General features: G+C 35.8%; 2 protein-coding genes across 2 annotated transcripts; both read right to left on the minus strand.

Moving 5' to 3' along the window:
* Positions 1 to 9704: 9704 nt before the first annotated feature.
* On the minus strand, positions 9705 to 10034 carry LOC135641451 (uncharacterized). Its single transcript, XM_065156812.1, has one exon. It carries the CDS (start codon positions 10032 to 10034, stop codon positions 9705 to 9707), a length of 330 nt encoding a protein of 109 aa, XP_065012884.1.
* Positions 10035 to 14952: 4918 nt separating this feature from the next.
* LOC135640395 (reactive Intermediate Deaminase A, chloroplastic-like) lies at positions 14953 to 19492 on the minus strand. The gene is made up of 6 exons (XM_065154786.1): positions 19171 to 19492; positions 17846 to 17961; positions 17693 to 17737; positions 16069 to 16142; positions 15936 to 15985; positions 14953 to 15309 (listed from the first exon to the last, which is right to left on the minus strand). Exons 1-6 carry the CDS (start codon positions 19349 to 19351, stop codon positions 15215 to 15217), a joined length of 561 nt encoding a protein of 186 aa, XP_065010858.1. The 5' UTR covers positions 19352 to 19492; the 3' UTR covers positions 14953 to 15214.
* Positions 19493 to 22341: the final 2849 nt, after the last annotated feature.

The raw sequence follows: 22341 nt of genomic DNA on the forward strand, positions 1-22341 counted from the left end.
TTTTTTTTAAAAAATATTTATATTTTGAGTATTTTCCGAAAGTATATCCTCTTTTATTTCTTTTTCCAAACAATATCTCTAATTTAAAAAAATCTAAAATATACCTCAAAAGTTTTGTTGTCAATTTTTTTCTTATTTTTTACTATTTTAAATGTTATAATATTTTTATTTAGCTCATTTATGATTCTTTAATAGTATTTATAGTATTTTATTAATATATTAAATAATATTATAAATAATATCATATCATCTCATTGATTGTTATTGGTTATACGTTATTACAATATTATATTTTTAGACTTAGATAAAACATTATAACAAGTGACAATCTTTTTAAAAGATAATTTATATATTTTTTAAATGATAAATATTATTTTAAAAAATAGGATACCGATTAAAAAATATATAAAATATGTAAATACCGTCCCTATCATTCTCGGCTTACCAGCCTCATGATAGGAGAATCAGGTAGGGCCCACCTGTAATGTAAAGGATTGAAGGAGGAGATGGTCGGGTTGTGGGCTGGGCTGGACGTTCCGGTGCACGGTAATTAATGCGATTTGGACCCTCACAAAAAGGCCCCAAACAAGAGAAGTATTCACAGTGTCATCATCCCCTGTTGTTTTCCTCAGCAGTCCAATCTGATCTAATCTGATCTGCTCTCTTCTCATCATATGATTCGTTGTTTCCACATCTTATAAATTAGCTTCACTTGTGGTTTTGTAGAAATATGGATTAGGTCAATTTGTTTATTAGGGTTGAATTTGGAGATCAAATTCTATTGATACCATATTAAAACTGGGTGATTGTTCAGTAAATTTAGGAGAAAAAAAATAAAGAAATGCAAATTCAGAAATATAACATGCGTTTTGTGCAAAGTATAAAACCATCTGACACAAATGTTAATATGATCTGAGTAATCTGCCAAACCTTTTTCTTTCACATTTTGATTAAGACAAAAAGCAGAAGAATAACCACATATGTGTGCAGTGCACAGCATGAAAACTTAGAAAGAGAGATCTAAGGTTGAAGAGGTTGTAGGTTCCAAATTCATTGTCTGTCCTATCAGATTTTAAGCTTGGAAAAGCATGTGAATGATTCACCAGATAGGTGATAATGAGAAGAAAAAGAAGAAGAAAACTCACTAATGAATTTGGATTATAAAGCCCTCTATTCAACTTTTATGACATGTTAAACTGATGCACATAGTTTCTTTTTTTTATTTGTACCTGATGTACACAGAGGCTTTTTTTTTATTTAGGATAAAAGGCAGATCAATCAACTTTATTGTTAATGAAGAGAGCAAGCTGCATTTAATATTTAGGAAAGTTTTTTTATGAGAAGAGAAAATAAAGTCAATACCATTATCCTCCTCCTGGTTTCATTCTCATCAGGAGGGGAAAACCTAGTTTGGATCAGCCCAAGTTGAAGCTTGGGCTTGCCAAAATTAGGCAATTCAAATGTCATCAAGTCCTAGATATAATGTAATCAAATCAAATATTTAAGATTGAGATTTAAATTTTGTTTTCCTTACTTGCCATCATAATTTAGGAAATCTTAATCTACTTTCTTGTTTGTTGATATGAATTAAGGAAATAACTATTAAGTATTCCAAATAGATATCATATTTGTTAGTATATTAAATGAAAATAATTTATATTAAATAAATATAAAAATTAAAATGAATTTCCCTTAATAGAGGCTCACCTCCTCCTATTTAAAGGGAGGGATTTCTCTCCTTCGTTCCTCACCTAGTCGAGCCTGGCAGCGGGAGGAACGAGGAGTTACACCCTGTTGACAAGAGGTATGTTTCCCTGCCTTTCTTAAATTAAAAAGTTTTAGTTTTTATTTTGATTCTTTGAATGTTGAAAGTTTGTAGTTTGAAAAATGTTTATCAATTCTTTATATGTTAAATTTTTTATTATTACATTAAAGTAATCAGTTGTATAATGTTGACCGATGATTAAGTTTTTTTATTGTAGATTTAAAGATGTTAAAAATTTATATGTTTTATATGATATTTCCTGATATTACTATTTATCTTTAATCTTATCTGGATTAAAATATTATTAGATTAAAATATGTTATCTAAAATCTTTTGTGATATTCATTAATTTGATCTTTAAAATATGCTATTCTGAATGATTTAGAATTTGACTAGAATATGTTAAAATTTTATATGTATTGAAAGCATGATTTTTATATGAATTTAGAAGATTATTTCATTATATTAAAGTTTATGTCTTTTAATGTAATATGATTTCCATTCAAATTAGAATGTTATTTCCTTGTTTTAAAGCTTATCTCCTTCTCTATCATTCAATGCGTTATTATGTTTTTTGTTTATATTGCTAATGAATATATGTTGCGGTATGAAATTATATATTATTTGGATTGAAATTGCTCACAGGCTAGGCCCAACCCATAGGTCAGGCCACAGCCTATTGGCTAGGCCTAATCAGTAGACCAGGCCCAGCCCGTAGGCCAGGCCCAACCCACGGATCAGGCCTTGGCCCGTAGGCTAACCCAGCCTAACCATCATGGGTGATCACATGCGATGCACATGACCAGTCCACAGGCCAAGGCTGGGCCAGCTTTGTGTGATGCATGCCCAGTCATGTATAATGCACGTGACTAGTAGATGAGCTGGCTTAATCTAGCCCAATATTATTGTTGGATTTGAGCCCAAGTATTGATTGAACTAAATTAGGCTTGATTAGTTTAGATCAATTTAGGGTGATTCCAAATTGATTGACTTATTCAAGTTAGTTTAACCTAAATTGAACATAATCTAATCCAAATTATACTAGTCTAGGGTGGTTCCAGACCAGTTAAATAAGGATTAGAGATCGGTTCAGTTAGGTCCTAGTAAATTGAGTTCAATTGGATCAATTGAACTAGAGTTCAAGTCAATTGAGGGCTAATTTGTATTATTTGGTATTGATGATATTTGAAAGAAATGTTTAAATGTGTTATTTCATCCCTATATGGACATGACTAGTGTGAGATTATGTTATTTCCCTGCCAAGGGCAGGTAGGGCGATTCCCTTCGGGGATTAGTGGGCCGTCAGACGTGGTGGCTGGACGGTTCCTCCATCCGCTGTTGGGAGAAACGTGTCCCCACTTTGGAGGGTGTGGGACACCACTCCATCCGCTGTTGGGAGTGTGATATGAGTTTGCCTCCATCCGCTGTTGGGAGAACACAAACTCATCCCGTAGGATAAAGCCTCTTCATCCGCTGTTAGGGGAGTGCTCCTTCGGGTATTTGATATACGCCAATGGGATGATTGATTTAATTTTGATCATGTATTCATTTTGATTTAACTTTTAGGGTTCCTACTCAGCGTTGCTGAATTTTCTTTGTTTTTGATTTTCAGAGCAGCCTCCCTCTAGTACTAAGTCGGATTCCAGTGGAGAGCGGATCTTCCTCTACCGCTAGGTAGAGCCACTTGGATGATTCTTGAAGTTAACATCACTATGTTTACTTTTTTATTTATGATTCGATGAATAAATGGATTGTAATAAATAAATTATAATAAATATTTATAGATGATGAATAAAATAATGTTTATCTATTTGGCCTAAATGTGTGGGAAGATAAAAAAAAAAAAAAAATCTCACCCAATCCAAAAAGGTATTTGTCTTTGATTGGAGGATTCAGTTTCTTAGGTTGTGATGTTTTCCGATCTTGGATGCCTCTACTGTTCTATGGTGTGGATCACATGCTAGTAACAAGAAACTACTTCAACTGTATTTATATGACTGCATGTAATGCTTTGAAATACTAGTTGTGTGCCCACAAACATATAATTTATTACATGTAATGTGACAAAATGTGCCTAATCTTCTTCTCAGCTCATAGTCTCTTCTTCCTTGATGATTGATGGAAGACTAAATTGTGGACCTGTCTCTTGTCTGCAGCCATCACCTCTGACTCCATTTCCACCTTAAGTCAACATCCAACAACTTTGACTCCAATCTGACCTCATTTCCACACCTGCCACCTCCTCTTGTTTTAGACAATGTTTTTTTAGTGTCTCTCTTGCACCATTCTAGTTAAACGTATCTCTCAACAAGCTCTTAAAGAAACTGCCACACAGATAATTTAAGAAGGTATAGTAATCATTATTTTGTATGATTGTCCACATTATTTGTTATGAATGCTTAACCCAAATGTTCCAAGAGTACATCTTAACCAAACACTTTCAAAGAGATGCTCTACATATGGATTGTTCAGCCTCCTCATTCCTCCTACTGAACTCAAAATCTTCAGAAGGTTGCAGCTCTTTCTATAGAGTCAGAAAGAGATGAATCTTTTCAGAAGCTATTCCTACACAAGGTTGGAGAAGGAAGACCCTGGTGAGAGGCAGCACAGGAGGGCACAGTTCTTGATCTACAAGGTCTTGAAGCAAGCGGAATGCCGGAGGAGGCAATCACTTCCAAGAATGGTGATCTCCAGGTTTAAGATCAAGGTTGGGCCTCGGCTGAAGAAGCTGCGAAGGAGTGGAGTTTGTGTTAATGAGAAGTTCATGAAGCAACTCAAGCATTGGAAGCAGGCAGTGGCTCTCATTCCTGTGTTTAGTTGAAGGAGCTGCTTCCTACTTTTCCTTTGTCTTCTGCTCTTCTCCTTCACCTACCACTGGAACTGGACACATGTTCTCTTTGTTTTTCTTGATGATGATTATTGAACTGAGAAGAAATAAACATTTCTAGTTTCAAGTATCATGAAATGCTATATTTTCTCTGAGCTACTAAACACTAGCATGTTGCACTATAAGCCTAAATTCCTAATCAGACATCCTGTTTCTCCAGAATATTGTAGAAGATTTAGTGTGTCAGATAATTAAATGAGTAATAATGACATGAGTATATCTTGGAGAAGTTCATTATATTCAATAATTACCTGATATGCTTATCATATGATTCTATATAATGGCTTACTCATTGCTGCATGATAGTTTTCTGTTAGCATTGCCCATAATTCCCACACTGAATAGAGAATTGAATTTATTCTTTGTGATGAAGAGCAAGACAAATTATGTGGATTTTCTCTCATGCCAGATATCCTCTACATCTAAAGTTGTAAAAGATCTCTGCAACTTCATCAATTGGCAGCTTCTTTTCATCCTTTTTTCTCATAGTAATGTCTCTTATGTGACTGAAAACCATCTTCCCCTTTTGAATGAGGCCAAATATGGAAGTGCAGTCCATCAAATAAGACATCGATGTGCGTAGGCTGAGAGGATTTGAACAACCTACTTTCAAGTTCATTTATATTGCACAGTCTCATATACAAGGCTGGTTTGGTAGAATGTATAAGGATTCCACAAATCATCACTATAGCTTATGAGCTGGCAATTCTCGTGGCACTAAAATATCTAGGTCACATATCAATGTTCAAGTTCCTAACAATATAAAAGATAACATATCAAATATAAAGTCTCAAGTATTGAAGAAAGCGATTTACTTGCAACGAAGTCACAGTCCACCAGGTACTTTGAAAAATCTGCTGATCTGATGATAGTTCAAAATCCTACTCTGCTAAAAGAAGCGTTATCTATTATTTTTGAAGTGGAACAAAAGTATATAAAAAAAAATCGATGCTTGACTTGAAGAATGTTCAGGTGACAGAGAATTTTCTGATCTTATTTTCTTGGCATAATTCATGAAAATAAAAGCAAATGCTGGAGCCAGAGTGCAGGCAAGTGGCAATACTACAGATTAAAGAAGGAACATCTGGAATAGGTAAAAGACAGTGTCATCAGAAATGAGATATTTTCAAAAATGACAAAGGAAGAGAAATATTTTACCACCCAGCTAAATTCTGTTAGTTTCTTCGTCTGAGAAGGATTCTAGTTTCTCATATCTTATACAAATTCATGCTTATTGATTCTGCTTATTTTGCTCTTGCAGATGAAACCAAATATTTGAAATAAAGGTATTTGTGGATTCATTTTTATGATCTCATGTTAGATGGATAGAATATTGATTTGATTGACTAAAAGCTAAAAAGAATTAATCACTAACTCTGGATACGCTTGATATCAGATAATCTTAATTCCATAGGCTTTAAAAGTTTTCAGAAGGAGGGACTGAACTCTTACCTTAAGGATTTCCAGAGAGGTAAGTTTGGATTTTAGGACAAGTTTCCTACTTCGGAACCTGATTCTGTAAACTAGTTTGCATCATGTACATCCTCATATGATTAATTCTAGTAAGATCCTGCCTTGTAGATAGCATTCTTGCCTATTGGTACATTGTTTTCATCAATCAATTAGCAAAGGTGGATTTTAAAACCTTTTGACTTTGGGATAGTGTTGATGTATGCTTGGAGAACTAGTCACCAAGAAATCCATGCTTATCTTCTTTCGATAAGATATGGATGTATGGCTTATGGACCATATTACTTGCCAACATCTGATGATGTGGACATAACCAAGTTTATTCATATCTACTATGGTGTTGTTCAGCATTGACACATAGGATGATACCTTTTCAGCCCATACACTAAATATGATTATCTGAGCCACAAGGTTTAGATAATAATTCTTTGTATCAGTGGATGCAATGCATCAGATTTGTGGTTCTCAAAATTGTTGCGACTGTTCTTTCTAACAGATACTCTCATGCAATAATCTATGATTATGAATACAAGTAAAGATATTCACAAAAATTGTATGAAATGGTTCCTTGATTTCATCAGGTCTTTTGTTTATTATCTCTTGCTCAGATTGCAAATTGATCATCTATTATGCGTCTACATGCTTTTATACGTTCTTGTATAAAGAAATTCGAACCAGCAATGTAAATGCATGATTTTATTGAATATAAGAAATTTATGAGTGTTTCTTTCTACTGCTCTGAAAGACCATTCTGTAAGAAGTTAGCTAGTTCTGGTAAAATACATGAATACAGACATGATAGGAAGTGCTACCTCAGCTTTTTACTGCTACTGTAACTCTAAACCTGACTTGAATTCTTTTACATGGTATTCTAGTGAGAGTTTCACAAGTTAATTTGTCGTCTTATGCAAGTCAAACATATCTCATCAAATTCAAGATGAGGCATACAGTTTTCTCAGGTTTTGGTAAGAAATCATGGTCTTAAACAGAGCAGATTTGGTAGAATTGTTCACAATAAATTGTAGCATTGTGTGTCTTTATTATATATAAGCAGTTAACCAAGTTTGGCACACAGCTAGATTGTGCATTTCTGAAGTTTTATTTTACCTGTGATAGAAGACTTTGATGCAGTAGCAACAGCTAGTAATTAAATCTATCACTAAAGTGAATTCTTCTAATATTCTTTTTGACGAAATCTTCAGCTATTCCATAACAAGGACATCTAAACAAAGCCCGGTCATTTGTACATACATTGCTTCTTTTAGAATATATATTTCTATAGTTTACAGCTTTCTATATATTATCCTAAGCAGTGTCTGTCATACCGAATCGTACCGTCCAGTACGGGCGATACGTACCGGTCCGACAGGCCAGCGGTACGCGGACCGCCCGATACCGGTCCGCACTGTAGCACTATAATAGTGCACTGTAGGTATACCGTATCGTACCGGTACCGAGCCCAGATCGAAATATCGGTACGGTACGGTATTGCGAACCTTGATCCTAAGAGTGCATATATAAATTCTCTGTTGATCCTGTATTTGAAACAGCCTCAGTCAATAAGTCACCATTTTACCTCACTCAGTAACTTTGGATTTGCACAAACCTGTGAAATGTAGTAGCTGAAATTGTCTCCTGGTGGTGTTCTGAGAGACAAAACAAAACTGTATTTTCATTTTCAGTATGTATTAATTGACTTCTTCTCTTCAGCACTATGAATGTAGTGACGAAAAAGGCTTCTTGTAAGTGCCATGCATGACACTACAAAATATAAGCAATGAGACAGACTTGTTCTTGAATTAGGAGGGATGAATCATCGTGAAAAATCTGAGAGATGACATAGTTCTTGAATTATTTTTTTTCTAAGGATTTCTCATCATTTGTGGATGCTACACATCAGGTTTTGTTTATTAAGTAAGCCTCCTAATGTTCCAACCTTTGCTTTTTCTTCTTCAACCTATCAGGATATTATAATCTGTTCAAAGTGGGTGCCATGAGTAAGAAGATTGAGTCTCATACAAAATGCCTATATCCATTAGAGGTGGAGCACTAACTCCCCATTCCCCCTCTCTATAACATAGCTGTACCCACAAATGACAAAATGGAGCCACTATAGTAATGCCATCTTGTTGCTTGTGGCCAAAATATTCACAGTCCCCACATCTTGTTGACTTCTGTGAGTAGCAAAAGAGGCCACTTCCTCCCCCCCACACAAACCTACAACTATTTTGTAGCATTAGTTCCAACTATTTCAACCATAAATTTGCAGTGGTTGACTATGTTATATTAGATCTAACCTTGTGGGAGCTGGGATTCAAATCACATCATAAAAAATGTTCATACAAACAAAAGTTTATGTAGATCTGTTGAGTAACTTGAGTTCCACTTTTTGTACCTTCCAAAGAAGATTAAGTGACTGCATATATATTTCTTGTTCAAATTCCCGGTGGTCAACTCTAGCAAGAAATTTTTGTAGCTTACAAAATTTGATGAAGAATAAGGATGTCTGTAACACTCCAATTTTCATTGGAGAAAGTTGTTGAAAAATAGATGAGTACCAAGTCTTTTGTCTCCTAAAGTTAATAATAATAAAAAATAATTCAAGTCAGAGATCTGCTGGTTGTAGTAGTTCACATATTAAACTTGATCAGACAATAGCTCAACTGAGTCAAACAGCCTAAATATGACATTCATATTTAACTCAAATTAATGTTGTGGCATGGAATTTAATTAAATATATGATGTACATGACCATTCCTTTCTTTTCTTACAATATTCAGTAAATTAATCAAACTGTCATTTTAGTTCATTCTGCTCTCCAGTCTGCATTTAATATGGTCCGCTCATTCAGCTCAATCCTGTGTATGTGGGTAGAAGATCCACATTGAATATTTAATGTAGTTTACTGAATCAAAGAGCATTGGTACCACATAAATGCCAAGTCCTTCATCTCCTCCTGAAGTTGAAAGGAAAAGAAGAAATCCAAGGCACAACTGATCAACATATCCTAGTACTTCACATTGAACTTGATCAAATCAAAACCCAACTAGATAAATTTTCTCAGTTAAATTCACTATTTGGATTTGGACTGCCAAGCAAAAGCTGGTGAGGAGAAAGCCAATTAAGTTGCCATGTTCATCTTAGCTGCAAACTGTACCAGCTTAAAGGGCACATCTCCAGCTTCCAAAGAAGCTTCAGTTGGCTTCAGCCAACAACTCTTCCTGGTCGTAAAATTCAACCAAATTCTGTATAATTGCACTTGGAAATTAGATTACATGATGTCAGGATCTGGCAGCGTATCACTCGTTTTGCTACTTAATACTATCTATCTCTAATTTGATGCACAGAGATCAGAAACAGAGAGAAGTAAAACATGTAGCAAAGTGCAGATATATACAACTGATATGAACACAGCAGAACTCCCAAAGAAACAAAAATCCTTCTACCACCCTTTCTTCTCCTATTTTACATCATCCCAATCTACAAATCCTACAAACAAGTCTGAAATGGATAAATAGGGATAAAGGGATAGCATCTCATCTGTTGTAATACAAACAAACACATGATCATCACCATCATACATCACTCGGGCATCTCAGGTATGCTCTGTAGCCTCGGCCTCCAATGCGTCTCTTGGTCATGGAGCTTCCCAGGCTCGTGCATACTTACGAGGCCCGCAAGAACTTGTCGAAGCGGCAAGCCATTGCCGTCGTCCTGTCGCAGCAGCTCCTCCAGCTGCTTCTTGCTGATCTTGATCCTCACCTCGGTCGAACGCCCGCAGCCTCCTTTCTCCTTGACAGGCGCCATGAAAACTTCGCCATGATCCTTCTTGTTATGCTCCATGGATTCCCAGAAGTCATCGTCGTCGTCGACCCATGTAACCGGCTTCTGCAACTTGATACAGTTCCCCATCTCTCTCTCTCCCCTCGCTCTCCTCGCAGAACGAGATTGAATGCTCTTCCTTCTTTTCTCCTTATTCTTGATCGCGTTTTCTTGTGTTGGAATTGATGTCGATGGTAGAATAGTGTTTGGAAGGATAAGACCAGCCGAACGGATACATATTTATAGACGCGGAGAGGGTCGAGATCTCATTTTTGATGGTGGATGAAAGCGGAAGGGGGAAGGAAGGATCGCAGGCACAAATCCAGCCCAGAGACGGAAATGACACCTACAGACGTCACGCGAAGTCCCACTCTGCTACGCCGAGCGGGGAGTCAGGTCAGCGCGGGCCCACCTGTTGTGCCGCGTCGATGGCGGCGGGGCCCAGACAACAGAGACCGATACGGTGTGAACGGGCCGCGGCCGGGAATCTTCTTGTTGGATCTCGTAATCGCTCGTGTGAACGCGACTTTTCGCGGAATCTAACCATTAGGACAAATCTACCCCGTCCTCTCACGTGCCTCGCACGTGTCTCGAGATCGAAAGCACTCCACCCCACTGATGAACGATAAGACAAAAAACGTCTGTAATTTCAGGTTTTCCGATAGTTCATCTTTAAATGCAGATAAATTTTAGCACTTAGATATCTAACGCAGTTATTGTTTTCCTGAATGTCAACTTCTTAAGTCAATCTTGCATGTCATCCAGATCATCAGCAATGCACAGTGCACAAAAGAACATTACCAAGCAAAAGATGTTGCTTACCGAGTTTGATCCTTCTATAGTAGCATTGTGGCATTGATTCTAAGATGCAGCCATTGTTTGTCTGCTTGAGTTGTCATCAGAACAGCTTATTATCTTCTTAGTGGCCTACACATTTACTGGGAGAAAGTTTTCATTCTGATTCCTGGGAAGCTATGACCATATCACCTAGAGAGAATTAGGAGGGGAACATAACTTGAAACCTCATCAGGATTGCTACAACTAAATGATGCATGTATCTCGATGACATGAGCAATGTGATTGACACTCAGAAGCTTCGTTGCACTTGCTTTGTCTTTCTGAATGCTCTCTGCGATGATAGCACCCACCTGTGTGTTGTACCAACTGAAAATAGCAGAAGGCAAGTCTCATTCAAGGTGAGCTTTTGCAAAACCATGTCCATCATAAAGAAAAGGTCAAGTTGGAGATGGTGTGTGCAGAATGGCCACCACTGACAGTAATGTTGTCCAGGAATTTATATGGATTGAAGTGACTTCTTGATCAGGATTGGCATCAACCATGTAAGCCTTTGGTGGAGATGACATGGATATTGACACATATTGCCTATGTTGAGCTCCATAAGTTGCTGAACATTTGCTGTAAAAACAGCAAAGTGCTAAGTCATAAGACAATGACATCTTGATTAGTTGTAATATACTATTTAGCTTATCCATAATTCTTTTCTTTTATCCCTTTTCCTTTATTGCAAGAGGAAGAAGAGTATATCAAGTAGGTGTGTGCATGCCACCTGGAGTGCCAATCTTGATGATCAAGAACTAAATCAGCACTTGTATCATAGAAAAGAAAGTTCATTGTTATGCCTTCTTTGACCAGACTAGAAATAGTAATTCTGATTCTTTCTGTAACTTTGACTCTTTCATTCATCTGAATTTAATGCATATTTGATGTATTGTCAGCAGTCAGCACTGCATTTAAATCACCCCATTTGAAAGGAGAGCTTGCCAAAACATTTAAATAGATAGGACAAAGATTACTCTTCTTTTTTTCTTCTTGGTTTGCTGCATGTATGATTCTTCAATTGATTCGAGCAAATGCTCACTGTACAACCTCGTTTAACATCCCTGGTATCAGTTCATTTGATGGTTCATGGAGGAAAGTTGGGTTCTCAACAAGTTTGCTGAGAGTTTCCTAACCTAATTTAGTTCATCCAAGTGTGTAAAAAGAGCCATGGAAGGTGTCTTCCTTCTGGTTAAGTATGAGCATAGCATGCCTTCAGAATCCTTCATCGATTCGTACTGTTCATGTACTTTTACCAAGTCAATAGTGTTCTAACTTCCAAGCATTTGCCATCATCATGGTAGATTAGGGTGGCAAAAGACAGATGAGAAAATCTTCATTTCTTCACAAAGCTCCCTTGGCTAACCTTTGATGTTTTTCCATGGATCCTTCACCAAATCTCTGAGCAAATCGAAGCATTTAAATAAGGAGGCAAAGCATGAGAATGCATGACAAGTGTGTCTGATCATTATAAAACCGATGATTAATACTCCAATTGAAAACCCGGAAGAATGTTACCGAATAGGCAACAGTTTCTATGGATTTGATGTGCAGTCCTATCAAAGTGGAACAGGATTTGGTAGATGAGATCTAAAACATGAGTAATGTCCATTGACAAATGAGTGTGAAGTTGTTAGATATTCTTTTTCTTTTCTCTGTCTTTTATGTTCAGTGGTTACCAAATCTGCAAGATATGTATGCATGCTGATTAATAAACTAGTTGGGGGGAGAAGCAAAAGAATGGCTTTCTTAAAAAGCTCAGTAGTTGTCCTGGAGATTGATGAGTCCAAAATATATGCATAGCTTGGAATTGTATGCTGGTTGATGTGGACTCCTTACAAAAATGTATCTGATGCATTTGGTAACAACATGAACATAATATTGCTTTGGAAAAAAATGGTAATTGCTACTTGGAAGAGGTCAAGAAGCAAAGGCTTAAAGCACATGTATTTTGCTGACCAACAAAATCTGCCACCAAAAAAAAGTGTCATATATCATAAAACATTAAGGATAGTGGTTGGTGACACAGAAATAGCTGATAGAGAAATTATGAGATAAATCTTAGCATCAACTAATGAGTTGCTCCCTTTCCATTAACAAAATCTATGCATCCCAAATGACAAACTCACAATCATCTTCTATATCTATGGCTGACTTAGCTATGTTATTGTGTTAGTTCCTGTGTTCTCTCTCATAGGTTTTCTCATCTTACTGCAGAAGCAAGTACCAGAATCCATATTTAAGCATTAAGTGACATTGTACCTACAAAGATTATGAAAGTCTAAATTATGATTTGTAAGTCTGGTATTTTATCAAGGACAGTGTTGCTCTACTCTGAAATTAAGCTACTTAAGAACAACTATAATCTAGATTTCAGATTGTGTCAATGCATGATGAGGTAAATTTTTTTCAACTGATTCAGTGCATATTAATTAGCAGTGTATCAGATAATGATGACACCTAATTATGCCAGTAATTAGGTCACACAGATTAAAACAAATTGACCAGGTCTTTGAAGAATCTGACCCATTCTAAGTCTCAACTCAGACAATAATACATGCTAAGACAAGACCAATTCAAAAGGGGACCTACAGGAATCAGAAAAGAAGGGGGTTTGTTCAGTGTAGAAATAGCTTCAGAAAGGAATCTGGTCATCTAAACTAGTGTAAAAGCTCTGTTACTCAGAATCTATCCCCAGTCTTGTGCTAGTCCAAGTGATACATCCAATACCATGCTCACCTACTCTCTTAATATTATAAGAGATCAAATATAGCTCATCAATGTTGGGTATACTCCAAGTCTAAGTTGGCAACTTTTCAGTAAACTCTCTTCTTATCCATGTCAGGATGCATCAAAAGGAGTTGTGTTGTCCTCTCCAAAGTGGTGGAAAGGTAAGCTGAACAGTCAGCAATGGCATGTAATCTGAAGAACAAGGTTGACCATGAGCAGTCCATGCAGGAACTTTCTACTTCTATTTTAAGTAACTCCAGCAAAGAAGACTTTACAGGTCCTTTGAATATTTTCCATGGAACTGCATGGCTTTGCTGGAGACAGACCTCAACCTTGTGATGATTAGTTGATCCGGACCAAACTCTCTCTCTCAAACTTCAATGATTTAGATGTAGTTGTATGGTTCTCACATTCTGCTAAAATCACTTGAGAAAAATGGTTTCACAGAATAAAAAAGGAAAGGGTGAACTGGAGATGCTTAAGGTATTGGACTGCAGTAGCATCCAAGTACTCTTAATTATGCTTTGGACTGTTGAGCAGACACTCCCTACAAAATTCTCACCTTAATATTTGGTATCAGAATCCAGAGTCTGATATGGGCATATGATCAGTAGTAGATGTCATATGGACTTTCTTGTTGTTACATTATATGTTTATGCAAGTGTATGATATTAGATAACTCTCAAGCAATGATAATTAGACAATGAAGATAAAAATGGATGAGGGCCTCTGATTTTTCATATTGTAACAGTACAGATTAATTAGCCCTAAAACAAAGTTATCTTATAATCCCAGAGGCTTACTGCTCTTGGAACCAAATTACTACTTCAGACAATATCCAATTTTTGGTATCAAGGAAACATGAAGTATAAGATCTCAATAAATATTTTGTGGTTTATTATCTTCTTGGAGGGAAAAGAAAAAGAAGGTAGCAAATTTCAGAGATGAAGTTGGAGTAGGTCTGTCAAGATATGGAATAAGCCGATCGATATCCTCGGTAGGTGTCTTAATCCATTAATACCTCAACTGTATCTGTTTATGATCATATCAGTTTAAGTAATATATGCCATGGTTTTAAATCTGATAACCTGCCATACTATTCACTGGACCAGACTTGTATGGATCAGTATTTACCGATAAACTAACACATAGTATATGGGAAGGGAAAAAGAGGAGAGGAAGAGCAAAACACAAGGTATAACACCATTTCTTTGGAGCACAGTTCTGGAGTCCTTGAGAGGCATTCTTCCACACTAAACACAAGGCACTGTTGGCACCTGAAATCTTGTCGATGTCTTCCATGATTCCAGCAATTGAGTAAGTATTCTGATAATGCTGTAACTACGGATGTGTCCAGTATTGCATTTATCCTTAGCATCAGCTGACCTGCTTAATGACATGAGTTTACCAGTCCATTGAGGAAACAAAACATCCAGTCTCCTTCAACCAACCAAATTATCATTTTTACACACATCGTATGTTTCTTAGGAGATACACCAGCTTAACATGTAACAGCCAAAAAAGAAAGGTGCATGAGAAATTGAATTCTATTTGTTGTCTGTCTCAAAAGTAAAAGTTTGACTTCATCCAAGAAAAGTTGACCGTACACCTTTCTTATTAGTAGCATCAAAGTATTCAGAAATATCGACCAACATTCATGGTCATATTAAAGTTTTGACGTGCGAGGCATGATTCTAGCAGCATTAGAGGGCAGCAATGCACTCGATCTCAATCCTAGCATTCATAGGTAACGCTGCTACTTGGTAAGTGGAGCGTGCAGGTGCAGGAGATGGGAAATCTGCAGCAGAAGTACATATTGAACAAGCTTCTCTCTATCCAAAAGAATGATACAAGTACACCCTAGCCTTATGACAATATACAAGAAATTGAAGACAAGGGAAAAGAAAATTCTAAATGCATATTTGATTATTACCAGAGAAATACATGATTAAACTTTATTGACCTTTTCAGAAGATGTACTATAATTTACTGGGCAACGACATCAGAAAGGCTTGAAACCACCTAGTACAGGATTTTGTTTGAGAACATGGAAGCCAAAACACAAGAAAATTGATCTTCCAATCTACATACATTTTGATGAAAAATTCTAAACTTGCAGAAAACCATATGATTGTCAAGAAACAAATGTCTAACAGAAATACCACCATAGTTACTCCACTTCATTAGCGTAAACTGGAAATGACTTTCATGAAAAAAGCATATGTTTTAGCAAAAAACCAGGCTAGTTACTTAATCCAGTAACAAGAGATTGTTGCTATTGTAACCATGATAATCAGTGAAGAAACAAATAATGCAGAACAATTTGAAATGGACTGTACGATAAGGAAGTCTGGAACCAAGACCTTTAAATTTGACGAAAAATAATCCATGTCAAAAGACAGAGATAGGTCATCAGAAACTCACATTTTGCATATATCTCATTTACTTTTTTGAAATCCTGTAGGTCTGCCAACCTGCAAGCATAAAGATGACAAGGTTAATAGATAATATAATGAAGTTTCACAAATCAAGTTGATGAAACAAATCCATTTGGTACATGATTGTTGTCTTAACAACAGAAGCATAGGTTGCACCACTTGCTTTTAATATCTCTCCCATGTTCTTTAGAACCTGCAATTTGAAACTCAAAAACATACCAAAGATGAGATGAAATTAATTTAAAGTAGAGCCACAAAAGCATAGCATAAGGTGCATAAAATGGCTGGGTTTATTTTATTGGAATCTAAAGAATGTAGGTATAGCATAATACAGGACATGCATATTCTAGAACCATACTGCAAAAAGATGGCTCAATTCAAGAGACTATTGCCAGTGTAGGGTCCATAGAAGAGCAATGCAAGCAACCTTACCCCTACAAGTCGATAGATTATTTTTGTAACTCGAGCTTGGACATCCAAGTTGTGACTGAGGAACCTCATTATAAGAAGGCTCATCCTCCATACAACTATAACAACTTATCCAAACTGTCATGCAAAATCCAAAGATGTCTTTACAAAAAAGAAAAAAATGGAACAGTTCAGTTACATAAAAGAGCCATATAATTCATGCTATAGATTGAGGGGACGTATTCATGATCTCTGAATGGTACAAATGATTATGAAACCAACAATAGGAGCTGCGAAGGAATGAAAAGCTAATTAACCATCGACTTAGCAGAGATCGTTAACTTTTGAAGACCAGTTTTGCAGGTAAAAATTTAGTCAGAAAGCCATCTCTGCTATAATTTTTGTTCTCTCCAGCTATCATTGTTCTCTCAGTATTAAGAAGTAAACCAAAATCTGAACCGACAAGCATTATTTGTCATCATGTCTAACTTCAGAATTGCCCTGTTGTTCCCTGATCCCCAGAGATTCCATTGATAAGCACATACAAGCAAGCTGATGGATATACTTCCCTTTTGCAGAAGACAAGGTGGACACTCCATGAAGATCTGTGACATCACTAAAATCATAATGAATCTGAAAAGACCCATCTTCCAGTTCTAGGCACTTTTTAAGGGTAACTTATGGTCACTATAGAATTAATCAGATGACAAGTGTGGAAGGATTCAATCAGATGGAACAGAGTTAAGTAAATAAGTGCACTACCTATAAAAATGAATCTGCGAATTGGTGCCATTAGTAAAGGAACATTTCAGATGAAAGAAAACAGTAATTGGGTGATTCATTAGAAAGCTACAAAGCATGACACTTCTAGAAACTCGTGTCCAAATCAGATTTTCACTCTTGTTGGATATTTCTTAATATTTAAATATTTAAAGATAAAACTGTGTACATTGACCCTCCCCAGACTCCACATTAGCAGGAGCCTCGTGCACTGGATATGCTGTTGGATATTTCCTAATACAAGCCAGGCAATTCAAAATATATTAGGACTGTTGTACCATTAACACATGTCACTGGTGTATACATATTGGATGTTTGTATCATCTATTCTTGGTTGAAAATTTCATAAACACATCAGATTCACAAAACAGGCATGAAATGTAGTTCGTATTCTGAAAACAAGCACAAAATGAATATATGCAATTAAATGTATCAATCAGCAAGACAATTTACTGAAATTATATTAGGAAAATATTTCCAACAGTGCACATGAAATATTAGCAGCTTTGGAAAATTGCTGCAACTAGCCTCCAAATTGTTAACAAATTAAACTACCTGCTCTGTTTGCTCCTCAATGTTGTTGGAGACAAATTTTCCTGTCTGCAAAAAGATAGCCAAATAATAATGATGTGGAGTAAAGAGAGTGTTGCAAGATAGTCAATATGAAGCAAAACCGACGGGGAAAGAAATGAGAAAATTACAACAAACCTCAGGAACAAGACCGAGAACACCAGAAACAAAAACAAGGTTGTTGACTTTGATAGCTTGAGAATATGGCCCCAATGCTGCCGGTGCCTTTTCTGTCTGAACAGCCTCCTTTTTAACTATTGTGAAAGAAATAAATCATATTTAGTGCCACTCAAAATTAATCATGCATTTCATAAAATAGATGTAAAACATTAAAAGAAAAAAGTTCAAATCATCAAAATATTTATTTCAGTAACACGAAAGTAAAACATGTAGTGCGATGAATGCAACAAAATTATGGTAACACTCAGCAAGGATTTAAATGCTGGTCCAATATCTGGTTCGTTATCCTATCAGCAACCAACCTATACTGATCATTATCATAAAATAAAATAATAAAGAAATAAAAATGAACATACATTTAGGATATGGAGTTATAATGTTTTGATACAAACGCTTGATTGGATCAGGGAATAATGGTTGATAAGAACTGGTCCACTCAATATTTAAATCCTTGTTAAATATGAATTATTTCTCTTGGTTTTTCCACAAAAATACAACTGAATTTATGATGTTCAAAATGATAAACAAAGTCAAAATTTTGATTCTCAGCTCTAAAAGTTAGATAACACGTACATAGTTGATATTACTTTCTCGATTATCAAATTTTTGTCAGTTTCACACGTTATTACTCTACAATTTATTATTTTAAATATTTCTTGTAAAAAATTATTAGGTTAAAATCATGTTATTCAAAACAAAAATTAACATCATGACTCAAATAATTGCAGTTTTTACAAAATGCTACTTGGAATCATTTTATCCAATTTTGTACGGTTGGCTTTCACTCCAAAGTATCACATAAAGAAACTCTCTCTATTTAACTTTACATATTTGACAAGGTCTTGGTACGTTTCTTCATTTACAGAAATGTGAATGATCATTGCCAAATAGAGACATACAATCATCAACATCTTAAATGAACTTTTACTATCAAGAAACCTTTTATGTCAAAATGACTTGATGAAATTCAAGTATATGGGTCAATCGCAAGAAAAGAGTTTGAAAGAACGAAGACATTATTTTTGTTTATATTTATCAATTTATTTTTTGTACATTCAAGCAAACATGTGATGTGGAAACATACATTTCGGCGGCATCATAAACAAAACCAATAATAAATGACTCATAATTACCTTATCTTCACTCTAGAGAAAAACTAGGAGCCCGATTCCAATAAATCATATGTAGGCGACAGAATCCAAAGACAGTCTTGAAATTCATAAACATACCCAGATGAAGACCAAGAAAAAAGCTATTAGAGGAAGGGTGGGGGAGGACGCTACCGGCGGTGGGGGAGGCGGAGGCGGAGATGGAGGCGAAGATGGGCCTGAAGGGGGTAGAGGACCAGAGGCGGGAGGCGGCTACGGAGGCGCAGCAGAGGGCAGCGGCGAGAGGCCCCCGCGCTCGCAGCACCCGGAGGTCGATCGTTGGCGCTCCCGCGGACCACGCTGCGCTCCACGCCATATCTCTCTCCTTGCTCAGTCCAATAACACAGTTACAGCGTTGGTAGGGTGAAACCAGCCCAGGGGCGACTCACCTCACCCATTCATCCGAGTCACCAGCGAAGAACTAACAGTCTTACCCTGAAATGTTTCACGCCTGACTCATCCCTCCCCTGCAATATACACCGTGAATTTCCACACGGCATGATAGTTTTGAGATATTTTTGTTGGGCGGTCCAACTTTATATATATATATATATATATATATATATATATGAAGAACTTTAGAGTAGCTATAGTCGATTTTGATTTTTCAAAACTAAGAATTACTAACTTTTTTATTTTTAAAAAATAATTTAAAATATAAAAATATAATTTTATTTTTAAAATAAAAAAATAGATTATAACTATAAATAAGTGTAATGATATTAAAAAAATGACATAACAAAGTAAAATTATAAAATTTTTAATAAAGCTAAATACTCCATCAAGATTCAAACCAAATTTATAGATTTTAAATCAAAATATTTAAGCATTATGCCTACATCTTATTTATGTTTTATTTTTATTTTTTTATCAGATTTAGCCAGTTTAAAATTAGAACCGAACCATCTAGGATTGATTTCAAGTTGGTTTGAAACTATTGAGCTAATTCTGATTCAAATCAAATCATGGTTAGAACTACATAAAAAAGATTATTTTGACCCACATTGAGTTGGATTGTTCTGATCAATGCGTCCACTAGTTGAAGAACAAGCGACTTATAGACGTCTAATTCATGATCATATTCTATTTTATGGGAAAAAAAATACGTTAGCTTACCATTAGTGCAACGTTAAGATCTATTATCGATCTTAAATTCCACGGCACTTGATTGGATCCGTTTAGGAAATTGATCATCTCCAACACATCCCTCCGATCTTATTACATATCAGAATGTGAATGTGCGAGTGAGTGAATGTGTGGGTAAGAAGGAGAGCAGACTGGCTTCACCAGCCTCAGTTTATCTCATATTCATCTCTTGAACCATATTAATACAACCATGAGAAACAAAGATGCATGTCAAATTTTCAACTTAAAACAACACTGATGCAGACTCACCTGAGTGTTCTTTGGTAACTCTCTTTTGATACCAAAAAACAAAGAACAAATTGATAAAATTTTGAATCACTCCGCCAGTCAAATGATCAAACACATTACAGAACACAATTTAGAACGCAGTGTGATTCAACTCTGAAAAAGGCCACAAAGGAAACCGTGAGAATGATTTCTGAAGAAGTTGCATGTGAAACAAAAAACTAATGATTTCATGTTTTCTAACTTGTAAATTTAAGACAAGATAATTTTTAACAGAGCAATCATGACACCAAATCAAGTCTTAACAGTATTTGTCAGCAAAACTGCATTTATGGTTCTTGCTTTTCCCAAACTTGTCAAAAAATAAAAAAAAAACAACAAAATAATATTATAATTATATGACAATGCCATTTATTGGATACTTAAATTCATAATCACAAAAGAATATTAGAGCTGTAAAAACAATTATATTAAAGCTTCAATGTTTTTTTTTCCATTCAGTAATACACAAGCTAACAGATTGCTCCCTCCCTACACCCCAAGACATCATTGCTTAATCTAATAATTCAACACCAGTTAGACTTGCTGTCATTTGTAAACAATCTTGAGAGGGGAGGATACATCAAACATTCAAGTTATTATCATATCCTCATGAAAACTAAATTAACTTTGAAACAGCTACTTATCTAATAACAAATATTTTATATACATTAATTACATCATGATAATTTATCATGTTAGTCTTGCAGGAGGACTAAGGAACATAAATAAAAAGAGAATAATAGCAACTTTAGAACTAAAAGAATATATCAAAACAGCTACTTATCTAAAAATAATACAAAATTTGCCCTATTAATTTAGCATAAAATTGCCTTCAAGCTTTAAATTATGCTTAGCTATCTTCCAATGGACCTGACAACAGCCAGTTCCAATCATACACTCGCATGTGCACTTAACAACACAAACAACCACAATAAATGCATGAACCACTCTAAATACATTCCGAGTCTTTTAAATAGAACCAAAATAAATGCAGCATTCATGTTCTAAAAGGTCTCTTGGCCAAACTTGACATGCCACTATCAGCACATCTTCAGCTGCCTAGTAATGCATCCTATCATCTCTCTAGAAAAGAGAAACTTGGGCAAGTTTGTTTGTTTGCTATGTACTAAATATTCAAGTTCCTACGAGCCCAGGTCAACAGCTGTACAAGAAATCTATAATACTTTCAGATGAAAATTTGCCAGGATAACAACACAAACCAAAATGAGTATGGCCAGTATACATATACCAAGGGTAGTCAGTACTCCCAAATGCATTCATCATGATCATCCATTTCTCCAGCTAGGTCCCTGCATTTTTCTTAATCCAGTCTACCAGGCGAACTGTCAAATAAAAATGGTACGGGAACTCCAATGGCTGTGTTCTTACATCATGTACAACTAATATGTGATTGTTTTCAAAAAGAAAAGGTGCTTGAGTAACATATGGTTCAGTTCATCAATCTCATATTTACAAAGTTGCTGAGTCATAGCCTGCAGCTAAAGAAAATCCAAAAAAAATGTATAATGCAGTAAAAGTGACCAACAGAATAAAATAATGGAGATGTAGGGAAGCAATTGACCATACAATTACAACCATGTGGCTTCACTTTCCAAGAAATGAAACCAAGCTCACAAGCATGATATCTACCGTCATTGCAAGCTAACTATTCTGGCTACAATTTGTGCACCAAAACAAACTAAGCATGAGACATCCATGTCGATTTGATGCAGTTAAAACATGTCCTGCAGACGAAAAGTTTCTAGAGAATTATAAAATGAGTAACTATGTATTAGTTAAAGAAATCATACCACAAAAGAATGTCTTCATTAATAGGATTTAAGCCTATTCACATTAGCATTGAAAAGCACCAGACCTTAGATAATGTAGCAG

The sequence above is a fragment of the Musa acuminata genome, chromosome BXJ3-6, assembly GCF_036884655.1.
Source record: "Musa acuminata AAA Group cultivar baxijiao chromosome BXJ3-6, Cavendish_Baxijiao_AAA, whole genome shotgun sequence".
NCBI classification, from domain to species: Eukaryota; Viridiplantae; Streptophyta; class Magnoliopsida; order Zingiberales; family Musaceae; genus Musa; species Musa acuminata.

Bases quoted from the DNA above. Each gene is read 5' to 3' on its own strand.
- LOC135641451 (XM_065156812.1), bottom strand. From the start codon at position 10,034: ATGGGGAACTGTATCAAGTTGCAGAAGCCGGTTACATGGGTCGACGAC.
- LOC135640395 (XM_065154786.1), bottom strand. From the start codon at position 19,351: ATGGCGTGGAGCGCAGCGTGGTCCGCGGGAGCGCCAACGATCGACCTC. The intron at 16,143-17,692 runs GTAGTTTAATTT...TTCAAATTGCAG, and splicing joins TTGAGGAGCAAACAGAGCAG to GTTCTAAAGAACATGGGAGA. The intron at 15,310-15,935 runs GTGAGTTTCTGA...CTTCTGCTGCAG, and splicing joins AAATGAGATATATGCAAAAT to ATTTCCCATCTCCTGCACCT.